The following is a 22,776-nucleotide window of genomic DNA, read 5'->3' as shown; positions in this document are numbered from 1 at the left end:
TGAAGAAAGGCTGAGAGAGTTGGGGTTGTTCAGCCTAGAGAAGAGAAGGCTTCGGGGAGACCTTATTGCAGCCTGTCAGTACTTAAAGGGGGCTTATAAAAAAGATGGCGGCAAACTTTTTAGCAGGGCCTGTTGCGACAGGACAAGGGGGAATGGCTTTAAACTAAAGGGGGGTAGATTTAGACTAGATGTAAGGAAGACATTTTTTGCGCTGAGGGTGGTGAAGCACTGGCACAGGTTGCCCAGAGAGTTGGTGGATGCCCCATCCCTGGAAACATTCAAGGTCAGGTTGGACGGGGCTCTGAGCAACCTGATCTAGTTGAAGATGTCCCTGCTCATTGCAGGGGGGTTGGACTAGATGACCTTTAGAGGTCCCTTCCAACCCAAGCTATTCTATTCTATGATTCTATAATTCTGGTCAGGCAGAGGCAAATTAATTCTTTGTGTTTCTTCCTGCAGGAGTGGAGTTGATTGGAACAAGCTTCTCTGAGATCACAACCACCATTAGCAAAATCACCTTTGAGCATTCAGACTCCCACTACAAACCTGGAATCCCCTTCTTTGGGCAGGTAGGGAAACCATGAGAATGGAATGCCATGAGTGCCAAACGATCATGCTACTGAACCTCCTGGACAGATACATGCCCTGCTCTGCAGAGATGCTGGACCTTGGTGCTGCTAATCCCTGTGGGCCTCCTCTCCTCTGCAGACTCTCAAACCAGGGAACAGCAGCAGAGAGCACAGCCCTCATCCTGCTTACCCCTCTGTCCTCGTGCTTCTGCTTCTCCAGTGAAGTAAAATTCTGTTTTTCCAGTCTCCTGTTTAATAGGAGGCCTAAGGGGCGTGAGTGCATGTCAATCTCCATGTCAACTCCTCTGACCCAGAGGTGGAGATAAGAAAGGGCCAAAGAAATAAGATTCAGAAAGTTTGCAGCTCTCTCTGAAAGAGATAGATGATGCACATGTAAAGTGCAGTGGAGGCTTCCTTGTCTACACGAGCCCGACATCCTTAGCTTGGTGGTCTATCAGTCTGTTCAGGTGACAGGCATTCCTTTCCTTCTATACTGTACTGTTTTTGCTCCTCCAGGTGAAACTAGTGGATGGGTCTGGTGCTCCAATCGCCAATGAAATTGTGAGGATTTCTTTCCAAGGAGGCCAGGAAATCAACTACACAACAAATGAAGAGGGCAGGGCACGATTTGCCCTGAACACTTTCATGTTGTACTTCGATTCTGTTGGAATTAGGGTGAGTCCTGCAGGCAGAGGAGGTCATGAAGTGACCCACAGGGCTGGAAGGGGAGTACCTCTGAAGTTTCTACTACATATGCAAAAGTACTTACCTTCTTGTTCCTGGTTGTTTGTGCCAACCTTGACATCAGTGTGGTGGAAATAGCCGTACAACAAACCAGTTTGCCATGTCACAATTGCACTTAGCTTGTAAGTATTTGATTTCTGCTTGGCAATAACAATATAGTGTTAGAAGGAACATCAGGAGATCATAATAGTCCATTCTGCTCCAAGGGATCACCAGCCCTACCTAGACAAATCTGTTTCAAGGGTGGGTCTAACTTCCATGGTGGAGTGCTGCTAGTGCTTTACTGTCTTTTCAATTAAATGATTTCCCAAGTATCTCATCTAAATATCCTTTGTGGTCAGTTAAGGCAATCTGCAGCTCTCAGGATTTAATTTAGCATTCCGAGTTTCTAAGCTGTCCTCCTTATTTTTTTCTTTTTTTTTCTTTTTCCTGCCATAAAGAGAAAAAGAATATGAACCATTCACAGAAATTCTCTCCCTGGTGTGGAATTTGATTATCTGGGAAGAATAAGTGCTGCTGAGCATCCTTTTGTTAGTGGAAAATGCAATATGTGTGTAATACACACATTTCGTAATATCTCACCCTGGAATAGGGCAGATTGTCTAGAATTATATTTGCTCTTCTCCCTACAATTCTCTTGTCACAGATTAAAACCATTAAAAATTATCCAGAAGCTACCACTAGGTGCTTGAAGTTTTCAGAATTTTGCAGGGTAAAGAAAAGGCAAGAATTCCCAAGTATAGTGAGGAAGATAAGGAAATAAGGGCCTGTGAGGCAAATGAAATGCTGAAGTAGTACCCTTCTAAATGTGAAATATCTTCCCCTTGCTCTCATTTTTAAGAAGACCTGGACTCTCTCAGCTCCTAAACTTCTATTCAATTTAGGTTTTGAATTCTCAGGTGGAGACTTTTCCTCCTTTTCCATAGCATCCTTAGCTTGATCTTGGCACTAGTAATCTCTAAACTGAACAGCGCTATCCCTTCTCCAGCACCAATAATGAGAAGAAAAATGAAAATCAGCTTCTCTTCTCTTTAAACTAACAGGATATTAGAGAGGGCAAAGTATTAGGGTAAAAAGCCCTTGAGGTGATACAAACAACTGATACGATTCAGCTTGTTTGAGACAAACTCCAGCTTCTCTGGGAGTGAGATCATTCCCAATGATTTGCTAAAGATACCACCACCCTGTCTCGCGTTTTCCAAACTCATGGGGTTTTTTTGTAGACTACCTTGTTACTTAAATACAAAAAGTACCAAACCTTTAACACTAGGCCATGAATTTTGGCTCCAGTTCAGCCACCTGTGTTTGAGGATCTATGTGTGTATTTTCTCCTTTTCCAGGCAACTCATAAAGTACACCCCTACTGCTATGACCGTTCCTGGGTTGTTCCATATTATGAAGGCAGCTATCTCCAACTAAAGCGCTTTTACTCTCCTAGTAATAGCTTCCTCAAAATTGAGCCCAAGTCTGAGACACTCAGCTGTGGCTCCTCCACAGAGGTCCGTGTGCACTATATCCTTACTCCAGAGGCCATAGGAGAGCAGAAGAAAATCGTCTTTTACTACCTGGTAAGCTTGCACCTGCCATACAGTGAGGTTGTCACTGGTAATTGTAGCGGGGCTGGAGATGGAAATTGTGGTTTGTGGCTGGAGATGGAAATTGTGGTTTGTGGCAGTAGGCTTTAAACACTTTCCTGTCATCCTTCATATGTTCTTTTCCCACAAAAAGGAGGGTCTGGATTAGGAACAGAAGAGTAAGGATGTCCCAGTGCCCCCTGGGTGAGCACTGGGATTCTGCTACAGGGAGGTATAGAGCAGCTGAGCAGGGTGCGAGCAGCAGACATACAGCTCAGTTGCTCTCCTCCCAGGTTCCCCCTCTTTAAGGTTTGGCTCATGCGTAACCTCAATCACAGCAGGGTTTCTCTTTCCATTCAGGTGATGGCCAAGGGAATCATCAAGCAAGCAGACACTTACATTCTGGATTTGGACCAGGAAAGTGGTGAGTTCCTCTCCCCTGCCAAATTGTCACTGTCTTGGGAGGCTAGGCAACTGTGGCAGACATACAGGCTGCTTCCATATAAATGCAGGGATCCACATCTCCATGTCCTCTAAGATATAGGAAGAGTTTGAGCTTTCTTTTCTCTGCCTTTATTTAGGCTTTGCACAGATTTGCTCTAATCCCTTGTGCCAGCTGTCTTTCTTCTGACACTGCATTTCTGGGGCTCCAGTGCTCCTAGGAGACACAGAGTGATGGTCTGTTTTTAGAAGCTGAACCAAAATTCAGCATGCTTATGCACTGGAAAACAGGACTTAAACCAGGCATTTTCAGTCAGATAGTGAGACTTATGCATTTCTGTGAGCACTGATTCATCCCACTTGGAGGCGTGGAGTTTCATCATGGCTAGGACGAAGTTCAGCATGAAGTCAAACCTAGAATTTTGGCTGCTCCAAGAGCAGGTTTCCTATACCTTAACTTTTTGCTCTTGTTTTGTTTGCTAGCCAATGGGGTCTTCCTGCTGCAGCTGCCTGTACAAGATGATATTGCTCCAGTGGCCCAAGTGCTTGTCTATACCACTGTCCCCAGCAGGGAGGTGATTGCCGATTCAATCAAGTTCAATGTAGAAAAGTGTTTCAGCAATAAGGTAAGTGTCCAGTTCTGGAGGGAGCAGCCATCAGACTGCAGCGTGGCCAAGCTCATTTATTTAGATTTAGCCTGGCTAAGCTCATTTATTTAGATGTACTAAAACTGGACAAACCACCTATCGATTGTTCTAGGTAGCTTCACTGCTTACTGGTTTGTGCTAGCTTGGAGGAGATCAACTGTTGGAAAAAAGGTGCTAGCAGGGACTACACTGATAAAACCCCTCTTAGCAACTAGTCGCAGCCACTGACCTCACAGGTGGTCCTAGGTAAGAAAAAGGGAGGCCTCATGTCTTATGTAATACTGCAACCCATGTATTTCACTCCATTTCCCACAAACTCATTCTAGCAATGAGGTGGCTGCTTGTGTGATCACAGAGCAAAAATAAACCACACACAGCCCCAGTCCAGTGGGCGAAGCTAATACTTGTCAGATCTTTCAACTCCCATACATCTTATCCTGTCATTTTAATTTCTGTTGTATGTAAATGGAGATAAACCTTGCCCGAACCTGCTGAGCAATGCACAGTGGTGCTTCAATAACAATGGTGAGACTGAAAGAGTGCAGAAAAATAAAGCCTTCTTTCTGTTAGCATGTGGACCATTGTTCTCTTATAGCTCCACATATTCCTTATGCAGAAGAGCAGATTGATGTATGAGCAGCTGTAAGAAAAGAACAACCTCAAAAATTCCCATCGAGACTTCAGAATAGTAGACAGGACACTGCTAAAGGCAGTCCCTTTTCCTGCTAAAACCCAAGCTAAATGAGTTCTTGAGACTGGTGTCAGTGTAGGGGCTTGGTCACCTGAATTTTATTCATATATTAAAGGTCATACTATGCACTGCATTAAGATCTGGTTGCAAGCCAAGTGCCATGGCTTGATGCCAAGATTTACATGCTTAGATACTGCTTTCCTCTCTGAAAGCATCCTGAATTCAAAGCTGTTGTCAGATAGGATAGGACAGACTTTGCACTATCTCTATGCTAGACAGTTTCTCTAGTAGCAAGTTTGCTACAGCTGTTGTTCTGCCATTTCCTGAAGAATATTGTTTTTGCAGTCTCAAGATTATGAGTCCACCCTGGGAGAGGTGGGGGGTGTCAGCAGAAGGCATGCTGTGGTCTGGCTGGGACATGAGGGAGACCGGCAGCTGATGCTGCTTTGTCAGGCAACATGTTTTCTCTGAGGATGCTTTGATCATTGCATGTTAGGGGAGGGTTTGTACTGCTGAGGAGAGGGAAGATTTATGCAGGTCAGCCATCTTATTACAAAATCATGTGAGATGGTGACGACAACAACTTCTGCTAACAAGAACTTCCAGAGCAGAGGTTGGTAGGGGGTCATTAGAGTTGTGAGTTAGGTTTTGGGGAAGGCACACAAGTCTGGCAGGCCTCAACCAACAGGCCAGTTCTTCAGAATCTTTACCAGCTAGTAGATACTGCAATATTGCTCCAGGGCATCACTGCTTCTCACGTTACCAAAGAATCTGCGAAGCAAGGTCTTTGCAAGCCTGTTTTCTCTCCACATACAATATCTGGGTGCAGTACAGAGACTGGACCTGGTTCAAGACCATACCCAGCTGCCTGAACAGATCTAGCCACTATATGGGATTATCTCATCGCATTCACAGTGGCCATAAAACCCAAAACTGCCTTAAAAGTTTTATGAGCAATTGTGATGCTGGAAGTTGCCAAGAACTGTTAGCGCTGACTCCTCTGGCACTGCAGGAAGGAAACCCAGCTCTGCAGTAGCACAGAGGGAATGTGCATGTTTGTGTGTGTGTGCATGTGTGTGTTGTGGGCTTTGTAAGGTTGGAACTGATGCACTCAACCGAAGGGAAAAGTCCTGCAAGGGTAGGGCATCTGTGACATAGCTTTTCCTGTGGCTACAGGTGGACTTGAGCTTCTCTCCTTCTGAAGGTCTGCCTTCTTCTGATGCTCACTTGCTGTTGAGAGCCTCCCCGAACTCCCTCTGTGCTGTACGTGCTGTGGACAAAAGCGTTCTCCTCATGAAGCCAGAAGCTGACCTGTCACCCAGCTCTGTAAGTGCCTAGTCTGTGGAGCAGCTCGGAGCCCGGTCAGAGCAAGTGCAGCAACAGTGCCAGGGTGGGAACAGTGAACAGTCCCTCTTGTCAGTGCTGACACAGGAAAGCTGCCATGTGCTGTTTCTTGTCTTCCTTCAGTGGGCAAAAAGATGAGAACTTGACAGCAGCTGTTTCTTAGGGGTTTTGTGTGACTGTAGGGATGGCAATTAGGAAGCTCTTTTAAGGTGACTGCTTCTCTTGGCCAGAGCCAAACACTGTTGTGAGTTTGATGATGATTTTTCAGTTATTCTCTCCAGCCATGGGTTAATTTTGTTGGAGTAACGTCTGGAAGTGTCAGAGAGTTTATTCCCCCATGCCAAGCAGCAAACAACAGTCCTTGAGTAGGGACAAAGAACTGCAGATGGGCTAGCCAGTGTCATTTTGTATATATTTGAGCCATAATAACTAGAGTGACGTGCTGTCCATAACAAAAGAGGCAGTATCTCCAAATTTGGATCTCTTTTTTGACTCCAAAATTCCCATTGCTCCCACCACAGGGAGGACCATGGCAATGTGGATGTATATGCAGGTGATGTGAATGTTACGGTGCTTGAATCGAACTCCCTCAGTTGTGTTTTGTGACAGTGGACACTGAAAATGCCAAATGCTCTTTCTGCCTAGGTGTATAGCTTGCTGCCAGTGAAGGAATTGCATGACTATCACCATGGTCCAGACATGCTCTTGGAGGAGCCCCTGGAGAATTGCGTCCCTTTGAAGAAGATAGTTCTGAATGGGATCACCTATTCTCCAGTAGTGGAGGTGAACGAAGAGGACACTTACAGCATCCTAAAGGTACGGCCCTCTTGCATGGTTAGGGAGCGGAGTGGGAGGACTGAGAATGCTTAAGCCTTCTGTGGCGTGATGCAACATACCACGGGAAGGGTTTGTGAATCTGAATGATCTGACACTAATTTTTATCCAGAGGCAAGTTCAGTGAGAGTCATAAGCTGCACCTGTCGTGCCAGCTTTGCTCCTGACTTGGTGGAAAAGGGATCAGTCTCAAAGTTTTCTTCTTACAGGAAAAGCTTTGAGATTGACTTGAAATGAGGTTCTAACAGGAGGTAAATAATCCTGTGCCATTACAGTTACCCCTAATAAAGTTCTTGAGCTGTATCGTAGCCACAGACATTTCCTTCCAGAGAGAAAACTCTCTATCTACTCCCTGGCTCATCCTGACCCCTAGGCTGGAATTGGACTGGAACCAGTGCCCTGGAGACAGAGAGAATCTATACTTTGGTCTCTCTGAGCCACCCAGGCACCCAGACCCAGGATTGGGGGGGTTCATCTCAAGGTCCAATCCACAGACAGTAACAGCTTCTCCTTTTGAGGCAGTAAAATACCAATGTCGGGTATAATACCGCAACAGGACTCGGTAACAAAAAAACATGTTGGATTTCTCTCCCATAGGAAATGGGTTTAAAGGTTTTCACAAATACCAAGGTGAGGAAGCCTTGGTATTGCAGCACTGAGAATTACATGCCTGTAGGAGGCGGCCTTCCATCAGCTTCAGTCATGTCTGGAATGCATGGAATGAGGACAAGCGGTAAAGGAACTGGGTCTTATTATCACCTCTGTTCTGTCTGTATTTTGGGGTGAATACTCAAACAAGAGCTGGGGTTGTGGATTGAACTCTTGGAAGTAGTACTGAAGTAGTGGGTTCACAGATGTCAGCTTCTGCATGAGTGTGGGGCATATCTCTTTTGCTGGGTTCCAAAGGCCGACAGACAAGCTTTGATAACTCCACATTAGAAGTCAGCAGAACCAGGTAGTTTTCAAAGACTCTGGCAGAGCAGAGGATATTATTCTGCTGCTGAATTCTCTGTTCACTAGGCTTTTGCACTAGACCTCTTTTCCTAGATACCACTTAAGGGGTCTCCAGTACTATCTTCACTCTGCCCTCATTGACTCACCCAGTTTTATGTATGGTCAAAACCAGATGAAGTGGGTGAGAAAATATTCAGTGACAAATTGGTAGACTTTGGAGGCTTAGAATGGTAAGATGCGAATGGCAGAAGTCCAGTCTGAAATGGACCCACCCTATTTCTAATGACTATCTCAACTCCTACACTGTAGCTGTTTGGGAGACAGAATTGTCCATATCATCATCCAGAGTCTCATACTAAGGGAAATATCCTGGGAAATCTAGGTTATTCTAGCTGAATAACTGTTTCAAAGAGTTTTCCCTTGCCACAATAACCTGTGTTTTTGTATATATCCAGTTTTAAGACAATTTCAACTTCTGACACAGGTTGCTAAGATGTAGGATAGATGCTTTTTAATTATTTTAAACTCAAATAGGCAGCAGTAAGAAGACTGAGATACCATGATAGACAATACAAGCAAGCCACTGTCACTCTTGCTAGGAGCTATGTGATACAGCTCTGATAGCATCTTTCATTCCTGCCCTGAGACCTTCTCAGACTTTGGAGGTGCCTGTTGCACAGATAGTATGGATACTTGCTAGCTACAGAATTTTTATCTAAATGTAGAAATTTGTTTAGGCAAAGTAAAGATGACCAAAACTAGAATTTAGTTAAGAACTTTTCTTCTTTATCTGTTTGGGTGGATTTCTCTTTCCTTTTGTCAAAGCCAAGCAAACCAGTTGTCCCATCCTGCCCCCCCTCGCCCCCCCCCACCTTTGTTTCCTAGCTGTTCAAAACCAAAGTCAAACAAAGGCTTATTTTTTACCAAATTTCATCCCGAACTCTGAATATTTTCTTGGGAATAGTTTTTACATGTGAAAATTTTGTTTTAGTCAAAAAGTCTATTTTTACCCCTCCCAAATTCCAACTGCATGTTTTTAGTTTGAGCATCTCCAGCCTAGTTCTCTAGGAGGCCATAGATTTGGCAGGGAGGTGGTTTTCTGAGTCATAATGACCCTACAAAAAACACTGCAACAGAGGGATGTTCCGTTGCTAGCTGGCCTGATAGAATAGAGAAGGACGTCATGTTAAGACTGTGCCTGAAAGTGAAAAGGCTGTTTGCACAGAAGGTCATAAGTAGCTCTTTGTTCTAACATCCTTGTTTTAACCTTAAAGTGTTGCCCCACATACTTTGAGGTTCACTGGAGACGAGCGGGAAATGCTGGAAGGCTAGCTCTTGCTAATAGGCCCCGACCCTGAAACTTCACTGCTGTTGGTACCAGTGCTCACTACAGCCACAGCAAACATCTGCTGCCAGCAAGGCTTCTGATTGTCACGTAGATTGCTGCTTTCTCAGACCAAAGCATGATGCTGATGTAGTTCTTGCTTGTTTGGAATTATCAGTAGTTGATATCTTTTCCATCTCATCACATTCAGGCCTTCAGGCAGATAGATTTTATGCCACGTTAAGCACTCCTGAAGAGCTGACAGAGACAGTCCGAAAGTATTTCCCAGAAACTTGGATTTGGAGTTTAGTATCTATAAGGTGAGCACCTTGGGCTAGTTCCTTCCTTTTTAATAAAACTGGTTTTATAAGGTGAAAACATGAATCCCCACGTTTGCCAAGCCTTTTCAATGCCAAAAAGTCCTTCATTGCTTGCAGAAATCACTTGGCAATCTTCTGAGATGGAATTACCTTCAGCCGCGGTTAGGTTTATCCAAGGAGTGGTCATGGGTCTGGGAGAAGATGTGGGGTGGCCCTACAGTAACAAACATACTGTGCCCCATCATTCACGCAGGCAGTACTGTTCAGTAGGCCAAAAGGGGTACAGATAGTTACCAAAATGCCATAAAAAATAATCCCTCTGTCCTTTCTCTCTGTGCTTCACCAGCTTGGAGGGAAATGCTGATCTAGATGTGACCATCCCTGACACCATCACCGAGTGGAAAGCCAATGCGTTCTGCACTTCGGCAGACACGGGCTTTGGCCTGTCCCCGACAGTGTCCCTCAGAGCCTTCCAGCCCTTCTTTGTAGAGCTCACCGTGCCCTACTCTGTAGTGCGTGGTGAGGCCTTCACGCTGAAAGCCACCGTTTTCAACTACCTGACCACCTGCATCAGGGTAAGGAAGCTTTAAATCCTTTTCTGTACTTGTGTACCTTCTTGTACACCTCTTAGCTTCACCTAGCCTTTGTATCTCTGAGTAGCCCTAGACCTTCACCCCTGAAATTCTTATGTTATTCCTCCTATATACTCTAAACAGAACCCACAACTCCAGCTCCCTGCTCCTTTGCTACTGAAGAAATAGCTATTGCTATGGCTTCCTAGCTCCCTGTCTCTCATGATCACCCTTCCTTGATTCCGCCTCTCTCTACAACTGGCAGGTCAGCGTGACTCTGGCTCAGTCTGCTCATTTCCTGGCTGCTCTGGTGGAAAAGGAGGAAGAATCTCATTGTCTCTGCGAGAACGGGAGGAAAACTGTGGCTTGGCTGGTGACTCCCAAATCTCTAGGTAAAGGTCTCAGGGTGCTGAAAACTGCAGGGAGCGTTTCTCTGTGCTGTTCTCCCTGTTCAGTATTGGGTGTTAGAGCAACACGGTTTCCTGGGAAGCACTGCAGCTGAGCGTCTGTCTTGTCTGGGGTTATTTGGGAGGCAAAGGCTTGCAGACTCATAGTGTCCAAGGCTCTGTCTGGCACCACATGCAGTACCATCAAGCCTTACAGCCCTTGGACAACATCTGAAGCCAGAGACATTGCTGGCCAGTGAGGATGTTCTGTCAGCTCCACCCCTCCCAAAGATTAGACGACTGCCCCATGGGATCTTCATACTTTGTTTTCACTGTTGTTACATGCTGTGGTAGCAGCTGTGGTGTGCATGCGGGGCAGCAGTGTGCTGAACAGCAGTGGGGCTGGTGAGTCCCACCACTGTGGTGTCCTAGGTTCTGGAAAAGAGTCACCAAAATAGAGTCACCTTTCAATGGCAGTGCAGCTCATCTGCTCCAGGATGGATTCTGATATAGATAGCTATGCTCTTGTGGGAAAGAAGCAGGGCCCCGGTGTGATGGGAAATCCCCACCCATGGGCCTGCAGGTTGAAACTCCTAGAAGTGGCAGTGACTCCCATTATCTGGCTCTGCCCGGCAGGGCTGGCTGACCCCTGTTTCCTCCAGGGCAGGTGGAGTTCTCGGTGAGCACTGAGGCCCTGCAGAACCAGCAGCCCTGCGGGAACACCATTGTGGAGACCCCTGAGAAAGGGCGGAAGGACACGGTCATCAGACAGCTGCTGGTGGAGGTACGTGGGCTGTGGAAAGGGGAGGACTGAGCTTTCCCACAGGCTAGAGCATACGCTGTGATGCGATTGGACAGGATGCTAGATAATCTCATCTAGGCTCCCTTTCCCATGAAAGGTTGGACCAGATGATCTTTCCAGGTCCCTTCTAACCTGGGCAGGTCTATGATTCTATGAGATCACTACGCAGCTTGGCAATATGATGGTCTTTCATTATCTTTATTCTTCTATTTCAATACACCCTCTTTACAGCCTCTCTCCTCCTTTTGGGACACCCCCGGTAAGTTTGCCAGTCAGCACATGCTGCCTCTCTGCTAGTTGAGTGGCAAAGCAAACTGCCTCTTAAGCCGAGTGTTATGCAGTTCTGGTTTGCTACCATAGTCTGGCACCAAGATGAAGGTGGGGGATTCACAAGCACCTACAGGAATTTGATGCCTGTAAAGGAGTCCTCTCAAAACTCCAGGTATTATAAAAGTCCTTGAAAAAGTTTTAAAATTTTACAGCTTATCTATTTCCTGTGGCAAGAAAAGTCACTGATGCAATGTGGTACAGAAGGAAATATTATGTGGCAGTATTGCATATCCTTTATAGGAAAATGCTAGTTTATTATACTGGGTGTGGTAATCTGGCAGGTAGATTCTATGTTCTTGGCTTTTCTCTGTATCATAAAAACCCCTAATGTTTGCCTACTGTGTCGTATGGTATCAGTAGTGTCACCAGATATTACAGTGTACAACATCTTCCCTTTCTATTGTCAACAGACACAATTTTTTTTCCCTAAAGCATCTGCAGCATTATGATAAATAGCACTGCAGACATCTCTTCAGGACAGCCCTCTAGAGTAACTGTGAGCTTTTGCTAACAAAAGCACTTGCTGTAATGCTGCAGTCCTCTTGCTACAAGGATGTTAAGTGTCTCTCGCTGCGTACAATAGTTGCAGGTCATCCATGTGATAGTCCTACAGTGTGTCCCTTTCCTTTTCTTGTCCTTCCTCCACGTACAACACCAATCACTTAGGATCATGTTTCATTTACTTGCTTAAATTATTATTTCAGAGCTCTGTATTTCAGGGATTGTTTGTGACTGCCTCTCCTTCTCCAGTTCACTCACTTTTCTTTTCATGTATCCCTCTGTCCTTGTTGAGGATTCCTCTGTCTGTCTGTACTTCCTGTCTCACTAACTTCTCACCTCTCTTGTTTTCCTTCATCCCACCCAAGCCTGAAGGAGTTGAGAAGGAAACAACCCAGAACTCTGTGCTCTGTGTAAAAGGTAAAGACCTCTCTCCCCACCCTCTCCATTTGTTCCTGTGTGGTTTGATGGGTGGGACGTGCCTGGAGGAGGAAGATAGGGCTGCCTCTATCATATTCCAGATAGGCTGATATTTTTAGGTAATCAAAACATGCCCCATCAGTTGGAAGCCTGAGACCTAAGACAGAAGAAAGTCCTAGAGAATGGACCATCCTGCCTAAGCATCAGGGTATGAGCTAGGACAGATTTAGCATGACTGTTTGCATCCCTGTTCTCTTGTGTGCTGAGATTGGAGTTAAAAGCACTGTCTCCTGTTTTCTAGCATGCCCAGGAAAAAGCTGTAGAGACGTGATCTACAGTGCCTAACAGTGGCTGGGGGTGGTTTCATGCAGGGATTGCCTTATAGCCAGGGAAAAACGAAGTGACTGAAGTCAGGGCATTTCTGATAGGAAGTGTTCCTGCTGTTTCAGTGAGGGCCCCTCCCCTTCCATTAGCCATTTCTTAGGACTGCGCTGAAGCTGTTTGGGTCTTGTTTCTCCCTCAGGAGTGCCTGTGAAAGAGAAGTTTTCCCTGTTGCTACCCTCAAATGTGGTACAAGACTCAGGCAGAGCATATTTCTCAGTGCTGGGTGAGTGGGCAGCCTGGGAGAAGAACCATGTGCTGTTTCTGCCCCTCTGTGTTGGCTTCCTACCTCACAGCTTTTTCTCCTGGTTTCCAGCACACCTCACTCCTGTCTTTCATCCCTTCTGTCTCGAGCACTTTCCCCTCCAGTTGTGCTCTTCCTTTTCCCCTTTCTGCATGTCCTTTTGTTCAGGGTTCTCTGCCAGTGCCCTAACCTTTCATTTCCCTCTTTTCCTTTTCTCTGCTGTTCTGTGTTTCATTCCAGGATCTTTATCAATCCTGATTTTCTTTTGTTCTTCTCTGTCGTCTCCTGCTTCTCTTGTTCAGTAGCTCCCTCTGATTCTGATAGCCAGCCCTGAATGTTGTTAATACCCCCTGTTCCCCAGGCGACATCATGGGCACTGCCATGCAGAACCTGCACCAGCTCCTCCAGATGCCGTTCGGCTGTGGGGAGCAGAACATGGTCCTTTTTGCACCCAACATCTACGTCCTGGACTATCTGAACAAGACAGGGCAGCTGAGTGAGGAGGTCAAATCCAAGGCCATCGGATACTTAGTGAGCGGTGAGCTGGGACACGGCTTTTGCTTCTGCTTTGGCTTTTTTCCAGATCCTGCCTGGGGTGGTTCTATCAAATGTTGGCCAGATGTGGAAAGAGAGCCTCTCTCATGCACGGATGGTCTCTGCTGTATGCCTGAGAAGGCCCTTTGCTGCTTTTTCCTTTATTATTTTCTGTTGCTTAACCATTAGGGTACCTGATCATTGCACCCACTTTTCTCTGCTCCCTAATTGGCTTGCAATGCAGTGCAGAGTTGTCAGGTGACCTGCTACAGTGACTTGTCCATTGTCATTAATATGTCCTGCCTTCTTTCTGAAGAAAGGCAGGTGTTGCTTCTCCTCATGCAGTACAAGCAGTGCATGGAGGTGGGGATGTACCAGTACTTCTTGTTGGCTAGGATGGGATTGACCTACTCCTCTCTCCTTTGCCTTTGCTGATACAGCCGTTTTTCTGTTCCCCCATCCCTCAGCAGGCTTTCTCTGGCATCTGAATCTTGCTTTAACTCTCCATTGCAGGTTATCAGAGACAGCTGAACTACAAGCACACAGATGGCTCTTACAGTACCTTTGGACCACGTTATGGCCAACTGGGAAACACCTGGTGAGATTTCAATGTCACCTATGCCTCTTCTATATGCTCCTCTTTCTCACCTACACATTTCTAATAAATGCTGCATGACAGTAAATAGGAAATGCTGTTGTAGACCCAGCAGGCTTTCCAGATCTGGTGTGGTCCCTGTGCTGCCTCCTACTTAATGAAATAGGCTGCATCAGCCAGTTATGTAGCTGAAACACATCCTCCCACCAGCAGCTCTGAGGACCATGACAGACAAGAAGGAAATGGAGATAAATTGGGGAAGAAGAGAACAGGCATTTCACATCCTGACTGAGGAAGGCTGAAGAGCTGCAGTGGCAGCTCTTCTAGACTAGCATCTGCTGAGAAGGCTGCTGGGAAGGGTGTTGCCATACAAGTGGAAAGGTTGATAATCCAATAGCAGTTCTGTATGGTTCTTTTTCAAGAGTGTGTGTTACTAAGCAAAGACAGCCTGGAGGAGCGTGTGTGTTGCCAGTGTGACTTACTGCAAAGTTTTGAGTTGCTCCAGCATATCATTGCCATGCATTTTCAACTTTAGGTAAGGGCAAGAATGGATGATGTCATAACTTTTGGTTTGCTTTCAGTTTCTGAAACAGTACTTGGCTCTTGACAGCATGTTGGCTTCTCACCACATGCCTGCTTCTTCTCCATAACTGCTTGTAACAACTCTGGCAAAAACTCTTTTAACATGTTCTTCTTTACTTTAAAACTCTGGGGAGTTCTGGGAAACCCATGAAGCATGGATTTCTAGTGCAAGAGTACTGCCAGCAGACCATGAGCTAGCAGGGATTTAATTATTCTTCCCTGTCATTTTGAGTATTACTGTTATGCAGATGTTGAGCTAATTGGCATGCAATTCCCTACTTTTTCCAAAGAGATTTTTTTTAGATACAGATCAACAATCACTGTCCTTCAAACTGTACCCTCAACACAAAGGGATCACAGGGTTTTATGAGCCAAGAGAGGGAGTAGAAATCAAGGTGGGAAGCAGTTTTTTGACAGATTTTTTGAGATGAAGATATAATATACATGTGGTCTGACTAATTGGCCCACAGTTCCCCAGGCCGTCTTGCCTTTCTCCAGACATGATGTGCACATGGGCCCTGTCACCTGAGATGGGAAACAGGCCTGCTCAGGCGCTGTCACTGCTCTTTCTCCCTTTCAGGCTCACAGCCTTTGTGCTCAAGTCCTTTGCCCAGGCCCGGCGTCACATCTTCATAGATGAGAAGCACATCCAGGATGCTTTGGTCTGGCTCACTCAAAAGCAGAAGGAGAACGGCTGTTTCCGCAGTTCTGGGACACTCCTGAACAATGCCATGAAGGTAACATATCTGCCTGGTTGTTTTTTTGTGAGGCTAGAACTTGGCCATAAGTCAGATGGGTCCAGCTGAGCTTCTTGAGCATATAGGCAGATGGGAAATTCCCATGTCAATGGCAAGAACTAGGGAGCCAGAGGCCATTCTGTATGATTGCCACAATAGGAAGGAGAATGAAGGCTAACCTACACTTTATAAGTGGTATTGATACCTCCACATCAGCTGCAAGGGGGAGGAGGCAAGCTAAGGCTCTACAATGCAGAATAAAGTATTCCCACTGGAGTGGGAGAAAAGAAGATAAGAAGCTAGGTGGGGTCAGCATCTACCTTTGTGTTTCCCTGCAGGGTGGAGTGGATAACGAGGTCTCGCTGACGGCCTACATCACTATCGCATTGCTGGAGATTCCTCTGCCTGTAACTGTATGTGCCTGCACCCTAACTTGAGTCAGTTATGTTGTGTCAGTCTATGATGACACAGTACTGCCCAGAATTTGCTCCAGATTGGAAAAAGGACTTGGTTGTTGAGCCCTGTGATATAAGAATTATGTGCTGTCAATTTTGGCATTTCTGGAACACATTGTACCCTACTTGTTCCTAGACATCATTCTGGCAGACCCCTCCTCAAAGTTCAGTGGAATGATGTGTCATTAGTAAGGCAAAAACATAATTTCTCCCCACCTTCTAATCACTAGTCATCTCTCCCCAGCACTCGGTGGTGCGTAACGGTCTGTTCTGCCTGGAAACAGCAGCAGATGAGAAAGAAAACCACGTGTACACCAAGGCACTGATGGCGTACGCCTTCGCCCTGGCAGGGAAGGAGGAGAAGCGGAAGGCATTGCTCGGCTCACTTGAAAAGGAAGCTGTGAAAAAGGGTGAGTGCTCCCGGTGGGACATCTCTTTCTTCCAACCCACTGGCCTTACATCTTCCCTTGATAAAATGGCTTTTGTTGGTGGGGCAGTGGCTGCAGGAAAGGGCTTGTGTGGGTGGGGAAAGGTGGAGGGAGAGGAAAAACTTGTGCAAAGGGGTTGCGTTTTTGAGAACTCCCTCTCAGTGCCCAGTCCTACTTCTCTGCTCCGAGGGAGTTCATCAGGAAGCACCAGGCACCATCCCCATCGGTGCTGAACTAAAGCGTAGCTCTGCTAGCGTCTCTCCTCAGTCCGCTCCTCTTGCCGCACCAGGCAACGCTTAGCAAAGACTTAGCAATGTTTATGGCCGCTCCTTCCTTCCAGTGCACGTGCTCCACATAGAAGAAAGCTGACCTTGCACAGCACAAGGGACGATAAGAGCTGCATGTGCTGAGAGAGAAAACGAACGTACAGGTCATTTCGGAGGCCATAGCATAAGCTCTGAGTCTTCTAGGAAATCATGTAACGACTCGGAAGCCTTCTGGTAAAGTCAGGCCGGACAGGGGGTTTGCCCAAGCGTTGGGTAGCAGGGCTGTGAAGGAAATAGCCCCAGCACCTTTTGCCTTTTCCACCTGCAGGTGACTATCAAGCCCTGCTCACAGTCGTTGGGTCCCTGTGCCTCACAGAGCTTGTCACTGCCCAACCCCGGCATCTCTGCTCAACAAGGGAAGCAGTGCCAGCCCGGTGCTCTGCTCGTGCTCAAGCCCATAGATGGCCCCTTGAATCTGGAGTCTAGGGCAAAGTGGTATCCAGGCCTGAGGACTGAGCCTCGGCAGTCTCAGACTAGCTGCAGCAAGCAACGAGTTGTCTAACCCTTCCCACTTCATCCTACGTGACGGATGCTTCCTGGAGGCTCTGCCCTCTGGAAGGGGCAGACCAGCAGCAGATCAAGAACTGCCTTCCAATAACTGCTACTAATTGCTTGTTGTCTTGTCTCCACGCTCCCTGCCTCCTGTGAAGATGGGTCTGTTCATTGGCAGCGGCCTGGGAAAGAGCCAGAGGTTGATCTCCCGTACTATCGCTACCGAGCTCCCTCTGCTGAAGTGGAGATGACGGCCTACGTGCTCCTTGCTCACCTCACCACGCAGCCGGCACCTTCCCAGGAGGAGCTGTCATTTGCATCTCTTATTGCAAAGTGGATCAGCGGTCAGCAGAATCCCAATGGAGGCTTCTCCTCCACCCAGGTGAGCTGCTTCTCTCCTGCGACCTCACACATCAATGTCAGAAGATGGGAAGTGTCAGAGACCCAGGTGGGAGCACAGTAAGGTTCACCAGGGCAGGGACTGTAGCCCTGCAGTATATCCCTGCGGTATCTACCATGGTTGCCAAGTTCCCGAGAGGCTAGAGGCTAGTATGTCAGGCAGTGCCTCTGGGGATGACTGATGTTTTGGTTAATGACCTGGTTTTCTCGACACCGCGGGGCAGAACGGTAGGGACACAAGGGACGTGTGTCTGTGGCATCGGAGAGGGCTCCCACTGCAATTTGTTTGTGCATATGAAGTTGCTGCTTCACCCTGTGGCGAGCGAGTGCAGGCTGCGCAGAGCTGCACGCCAGGGAGCTCAGGGAACATGCAACTGCTGCGCAGAGGACACAGGGAGGGAATGGAAACATTTCCCTCTCTGCTATGGGCTTAAAACTGGAGAAGGCGAAGAATGGAGGGGAGGATGCCTGCCGACAGCAGAGGGCAGGCTGTGGGAGGACAGGCTGTGGAAAGGCTGACTGTATTCCCCTGGGTGCCGGGACCCATCTCTCTCAGGACACAGTGGTGGCTCTCCAAGCCCTGTCCCTGTACGGAGCTGTCACCTATGCCAAGAGCGGAGCAGCCTCCAAAGTGACCCTGCGATCTGGAGGGGACTTCCAGCAAGACTTCCAGGTGGATCCCACAAACCGGCTGCTGCTCCAGCGCGTGCCCCTGCCCCAGGTGCCAGGGGAGTACAGCACGGAGGTGTCTGGTGAAGGGTGCGTCTACCTGCAGGTGAGGGTGATGGGGGCAGGTGGCATCGTGGGAGGAGAGCCCCTTGCCAGGCAGGAGCCAGGGAGAGGGCAGAAGGGACAGGGGGGAGGGGAGGAGTGGGAGGGAAGGCTCTGGGAGAGGGAAGAGGAGAAGAAGAGTAGAGGTGTGTGGAGGAGAAAGAGTGGGAGGGAAGGATCCGCAATGTGGAGGAGCTGTGAGAATGGGAGAAGTGGGGAGGCAGGACGGGGAGAGGATGGTCTCTCTCACGTGCTGAGCACCCACACGCACACGCTCACACAGAGCTGCTGGCTCTCCCCTAGACAAGCCTGAGGTACAACGTGCAGCCCACGCAGGAGGATGCGCCCTTCATGCTCCATGTGTACACGATCCCAGAGACATGTGAGGGCTCCAAGGCTCACAAGGTCTTTGACATAGGCATAAATGTCAGGTGAGTCTGCATTTGGGTCTGAGCCTTCCTGAGGAGCCATGGGAGCTGGAGGAGGTCTGGCGGTCCAGGGTGAGCCAGCCTGGAAGCCCTGGAGGGGCAGTGCATCCCTGGAAAAGCGGGCAGGAAGCAGCCGGGCTGGGAGGAGAGGCTGCGGAGGAAGGACATGTCCTGCAGTGGTGGAGCTGTGCGGGCAGCGCAGGGCTGGGCTAGTGAGAGGCTGCATAGGTGACTAGGAGGCCCTGGCATAGCTGGAGAAGAAAGTGCTGGACTGTCAGGACGTGGTGGGGTGCCAAGTGTTATGGAAAAGGTGGAAGCGCCCCCAGCTTCGACTTGAGGTGCGCTGTATCTTTGTGGCTTGGTTCCTTAGTTACACTGGGGAGCGCAATGGCTCCAACATGGTGATTGTTGATGTGAAGATGCTGTCGGGATTCATCCCCGTGAAGTCCTCCGTGAGGAAGGTAGGATGCTGCGTGAAGCATTTCTTTGAGTATATCTGTCCTTAATCAGGGGCATCGGTTTCCTTATTTAAAGGAGCATCTAATTCTTCTCCTGGTATCTTCTCCAGTGTTAGACCTCTCCCTCTTTTCCTCCAGTTCTTCCACCCCTCCGCTGTGGAGGAGGGGTGAATGAGGGATGCCAGCAGCAGCACTCCCTTCCCACCCCTCAAGCACTTGTGGCAGCTTGCAGTAGCTCAAATATATGCACAGTTTGGCCCTGAGACTGAGAGCTGGGAGGAGACCATCAGGTCTAATTTCAGGGACTAAGGAGCCTTGCGAGATGTACGACAGTAACTGTTTAGGTCTTGGGTCACTGTTTGAGATGCTGAGCAGGTGCATGGTCTGGAAAATAAAGGCAATCATAAGGTACTGCAGAACTAGCAAGCCAGAAGGAATGTATTTTCATTGAATCGTTCCATCACTGTGCTTGAACCAGTGCTCAGTCTCTGTTGGAGCCAGGCCGTACTTCATCAGCCAGGCTGGCAAAGGGAAGGCCTGGGGACCATGATACCTAGTGGCACACCAAGGAGGCAGTTCCATGCTACAGACTTAGTTCCCTGAGCACCCCAGCGTTTCATCCACAGTCCATCCCATCCATAGGGCTGTGTAAGGGGCACAGGGAGAGCACCCTCTATGCAGTAACATCTTAGTCTTCTCTCTTCAGCTGGAAGGCCGCCCCATTATTGAGCGCACAGAGTTGAGTACCAACCACGTCCTGGTGTATCTGGAAAAGGTGAGTATCCGTCTGGGGAGAGGATGGGTCAGAAACACAGGCATTAGGACATTTGGCAACATAGGGCAAAAGATCTGGGACTCAAAACTACCATGGCTCTGACAAGAATAGGGCTGAATCCCATACTGACTTTTGCTGACTTTTAAGATTTACCGGCACCTTCTTCCCAGCCCTCAGCAGCCTTTCCCTCCATCCCACGCACAGATCGGGCCCTGCCCTCCCCACCAGACAGAGCCTCCCCTGGTGTGGGGAAAGGTCCCAGGGTTTCCCATTGCCCCTCAGCCAGGCCTGCAGCCTCCGCACCCCCCAGGGCCCGGGCACGGGTGGTAGGGGAGAGCGAGGGAGCCTGGGGGCAGTGCGGAGGCACAGGGGAGCCCGGGGCAGTGCGGAGCCGCCCCTGAGCCTCCGCTGCTTCCCTTCCCCAGCTGAGCAGCGAGACCCTCAGCTTCTCCTTCACGGTGGAGCGGGACATCCCCGTGCAGGGCCTGAAGCCAGCTCAGGTGAAGGTCTATGACTACTACGAGACAGGTGAGTGTGGGCTGGGGGTGCCCGTGGGAGCGAGGGTGGGCAGTGGGATGCGTGGAGGGGTGTGGGAGCTGTGGGGACCTGCAGCTGCCCCTGGCCTGGGCCCTGTCCCGCCCTCACGCTGCCTGAGCTCTCTGAGGGCAGAGGTGGCCCAGAGGGCTGGAGGCCACCACCCTGCCCTCCTCCCTCCTGCTCCTGCCCCTGCCCGGGCAGGCCCCAGAGAACAACGGGGGGCAGGTCTGGGCAGTGGTGACGGTGTGGGGAACCCTGCATGGCTGCCCCTCACACTGGCAGTTGCTGTGCAGCTGCCCGCCCCTGAGGGAGAGGGCGGAGGAGGCCATACCCCCAGCCCTCCGACCATGGCGCCTTCAAGGCCGGTCCTGCCTCCCCAGGGAGAGGAGCCATCCCACGGCGCAGAGCCGTGGGCGCTGGGGGTCCCGTGTTCAGGTCCGGCCGCAGAGCGCAGCTGTGCCCGTGCTTCCCGGCTGTCCTGATGCTCCTTGTGCCTCTGCTGTCCCGGCTGCTGCAGCAGGGAGGCAGCGACAGAGTCATCCCGCCCCTGCCCCAGTGTGCTGGCAGAAGGTGCCTGAGCAGCCCTTGGGCACACTGGGGTGGAGACCTGCTGGGGCTGCCTTGCTGCTGCGGCCTCTGGACCGGGCTGTGACTGGGGCTCCCTCCCACCCAACTGGGATCCCTGGGGGGAAGTCAGGGATGGTGGCAGTGGCCTGCTGTGGGGCCTGGGAGAAGCGTCTCTCTGGCACTCATCCCTGTTCCAGGAGTGCTGAGGGGCTCTGACAGCTTGCTCTCTCCCTTCCCTTCTGTTTTCCAGATGAGTTTGCCACTCAGGAGTACAGCGCTCCCTGCACTGCAGGTAGGGTGCACAGGAAGAACTGAGATGTTCCGGCATGGGCTATTGCAGGTTGTTTCGAATGAGAGTCTTTGCACACCTGGGTTTCCTCAGCCTGCATGTACTCTCAGCATTTAACTGCACTGTGCCTATTGCAGTCTCTAGGTGTGCCTCAGTACAGAGAGGAAAAGCAATGCTGCCACCCCATGTCCTGTGTAAGATCAGATACAGCTTTCATTTCGGTTCACTGAGAATGGCAATCCCAGTGTTACTGCCTTCATTCGCACAGATGCATTTGTCTTCTCCTGCGTGTGTGTGTCACATTGTACAAATAAGATTGAAATCTCCCTTGGGACTGAACACCACATGCAGCCTTTGCATCTCTGCCCTTTTCAGGGCCACATTTGCCATGCTGCAGACACAGAAGGGTACTGAGGAATTGTCTCCCAAACGTATTGGTGAAATTTTGATGTTATTCACACATCTTTGGTGGGGACCTTTCAGACTCTGCCCTGGGTTATTTTTTCCCTTCCTTTGGGAAATCCAGGTGCTGAGAGAGAATGTGTACTGGGGTAGCTCATGTATGTCCAGGATATCTCTGCCTCCCCTCCCCTCTCTGTAGCATGAATATCTTGAACATGTCCAGCCATTCCCATTCTGTTACCTGTCTGCAACTGGGCATTTTTAGGTGAAGCAGTTTCCCAGATTTTAACACGGCTTGAACTCATATAGCCACCAGAACACAGAGAAGATGTCCAGGGCTCTGGACACTGCTTCACCAGGATACTTATCTCACTCTGTCCTTTTCCCACCTCCAGCCAAGGCTGAACAGGGAAATGCCTGAAGAGCACATCTTATCTGAGCCTTGCTGGATCAACTTGCGTCTCTGCCCCTAGAAGATCTTCTTGTTGAGGGGCCTATTGAAATGTTAGAGGAGGACACCTCAACACCGAAAAGGAAGTAACACTATGAATAAAATGTCTTGATTCTCATCAGATGCCTCTGGCCTTACTTTTTGTTGCTGCATCTTGTCTCTCCTCCCATCCATAGCTCAGACTGTGTAATGGCCTGAGATTTAAATCCAGAGCCATCCACGGCATGGTGGTATTTGGCAACTCCTCAGGAATACCAGGCGGCAGGCAGCTTTTGGCAGTGGGGAGGTTCGCCTCCATACTTGCCAGTTCTCCAGGAGGAGAGAATGATCCTACATGATCCATTATGCACTGGAAGCTTGGCTCCCTGCCTCTAAAAGTGGGTGTTTTCTGCAAGATAATCCTTGGACATAAACCTGTGATCACATACCACCTTTGATCCTGCTGTGAAATCACTGCTATGAGGTGGAAGGACAG

At 48.9% G+C, this 22,776-nt stretch overlaps 1 protein-coding gene across 1 annotated transcript in view; it reads left to right on the top strand.

Annotated features, from left to right (window-relative positions):
- The window catches only part of A2M (alpha-2-macroglobulin), a 32,079-nt gene extending 9,744 nt beyond the window's left edge, over positions 1-22,335 (top strand). Inside the window, exons 10-36 of the mRNA XM_009280522.2 lie at positions 460-569; positions 1,086-1,244; positions 2,654-2,881; positions 3,248-3,311; positions 3,812-3,954; positions 5,843-5,992; positions 6,656-6,826; positions 7,442-7,577; positions 9,334-9,442; positions 9,789-10,017; positions 10,280-10,406; positions 11,063-11,184; positions 12,399-12,450; positions 12,974-13,057; positions 13,437-13,613; positions 14,123-14,207; positions 15,367-15,523; positions 15,862-15,936; positions 16,223-16,388; positions 17,383-17,606; positions 18,180-18,398; positions 18,698-18,825; positions 19,193-19,283; positions 19,987-20,055; positions 20,481-20,583; positions 21,410-21,451; positions 22,246-22,335. Of these exons, the coding sequence (XP_009278797.1) occupies positions 460-569; positions 1,086-1,244; positions 2,654-2,881; positions 3,248-3,311; positions 3,812-3,954; positions 5,843-5,992; positions 6,656-6,826; positions 7,442-7,577; positions 9,334-9,442; positions 9,789-10,017; positions 10,280-10,406; positions 11,063-11,184; positions 12,399-12,450; positions 12,974-13,057; positions 13,437-13,613; positions 14,123-14,207; positions 15,367-15,523; positions 15,862-15,936; positions 16,223-16,388; positions 17,383-17,606; positions 18,180-18,398; positions 18,698-18,825; positions 19,193-19,283; positions 19,987-20,055; positions 20,481-20,583; positions 21,410-21,451; positions 22,246-22,271 (3,446 nt within the window). The 3' untranslated portion in view covers positions 22,272-22,335. The remainder of the gene's footprint in view (positions 1-459; positions 570-1,085; positions 1,245-2,653; positions 2,882-3,247; positions 3,312-3,811; positions 3,955-5,842; positions 5,993-6,655; positions 6,827-7,441; positions 7,578-9,333; positions 9,443-9,788; positions 10,018-10,279; positions 10,407-11,062; positions 11,185-12,398; positions 12,451-12,973; positions 13,058-13,436; positions 13,614-14,122; positions 14,208-15,366; positions 15,524-15,861; positions 15,937-16,222; positions 16,389-17,382; positions 17,607-18,179; positions 18,399-18,697; positions 18,826-19,192; positions 19,284-19,986; positions 20,056-20,480; positions 20,584-21,409; positions 21,452-22,245) is intronic.
- Positions 22,336-22,776: the final 441 nt, after the last annotated feature.

The sequence above is a fragment of the Aptenodytes forsteri genome, unplaced genomic scaffold, assembly GCF_000699145.1.
Source record: "Aptenodytes forsteri isolate BGI_AS27 unplaced genomic scaffold, ASM69914v1 Scaffold756, whole genome shotgun sequence".
Lineage (NCBI taxonomy): Eukaryota > Metazoa > Chordata > Aves > Sphenisciformes > Spheniscidae > Aptenodytes > Aptenodytes forsteri.
This window is presented reverse-complemented; position numbering and strand designations above follow the sequence as displayed.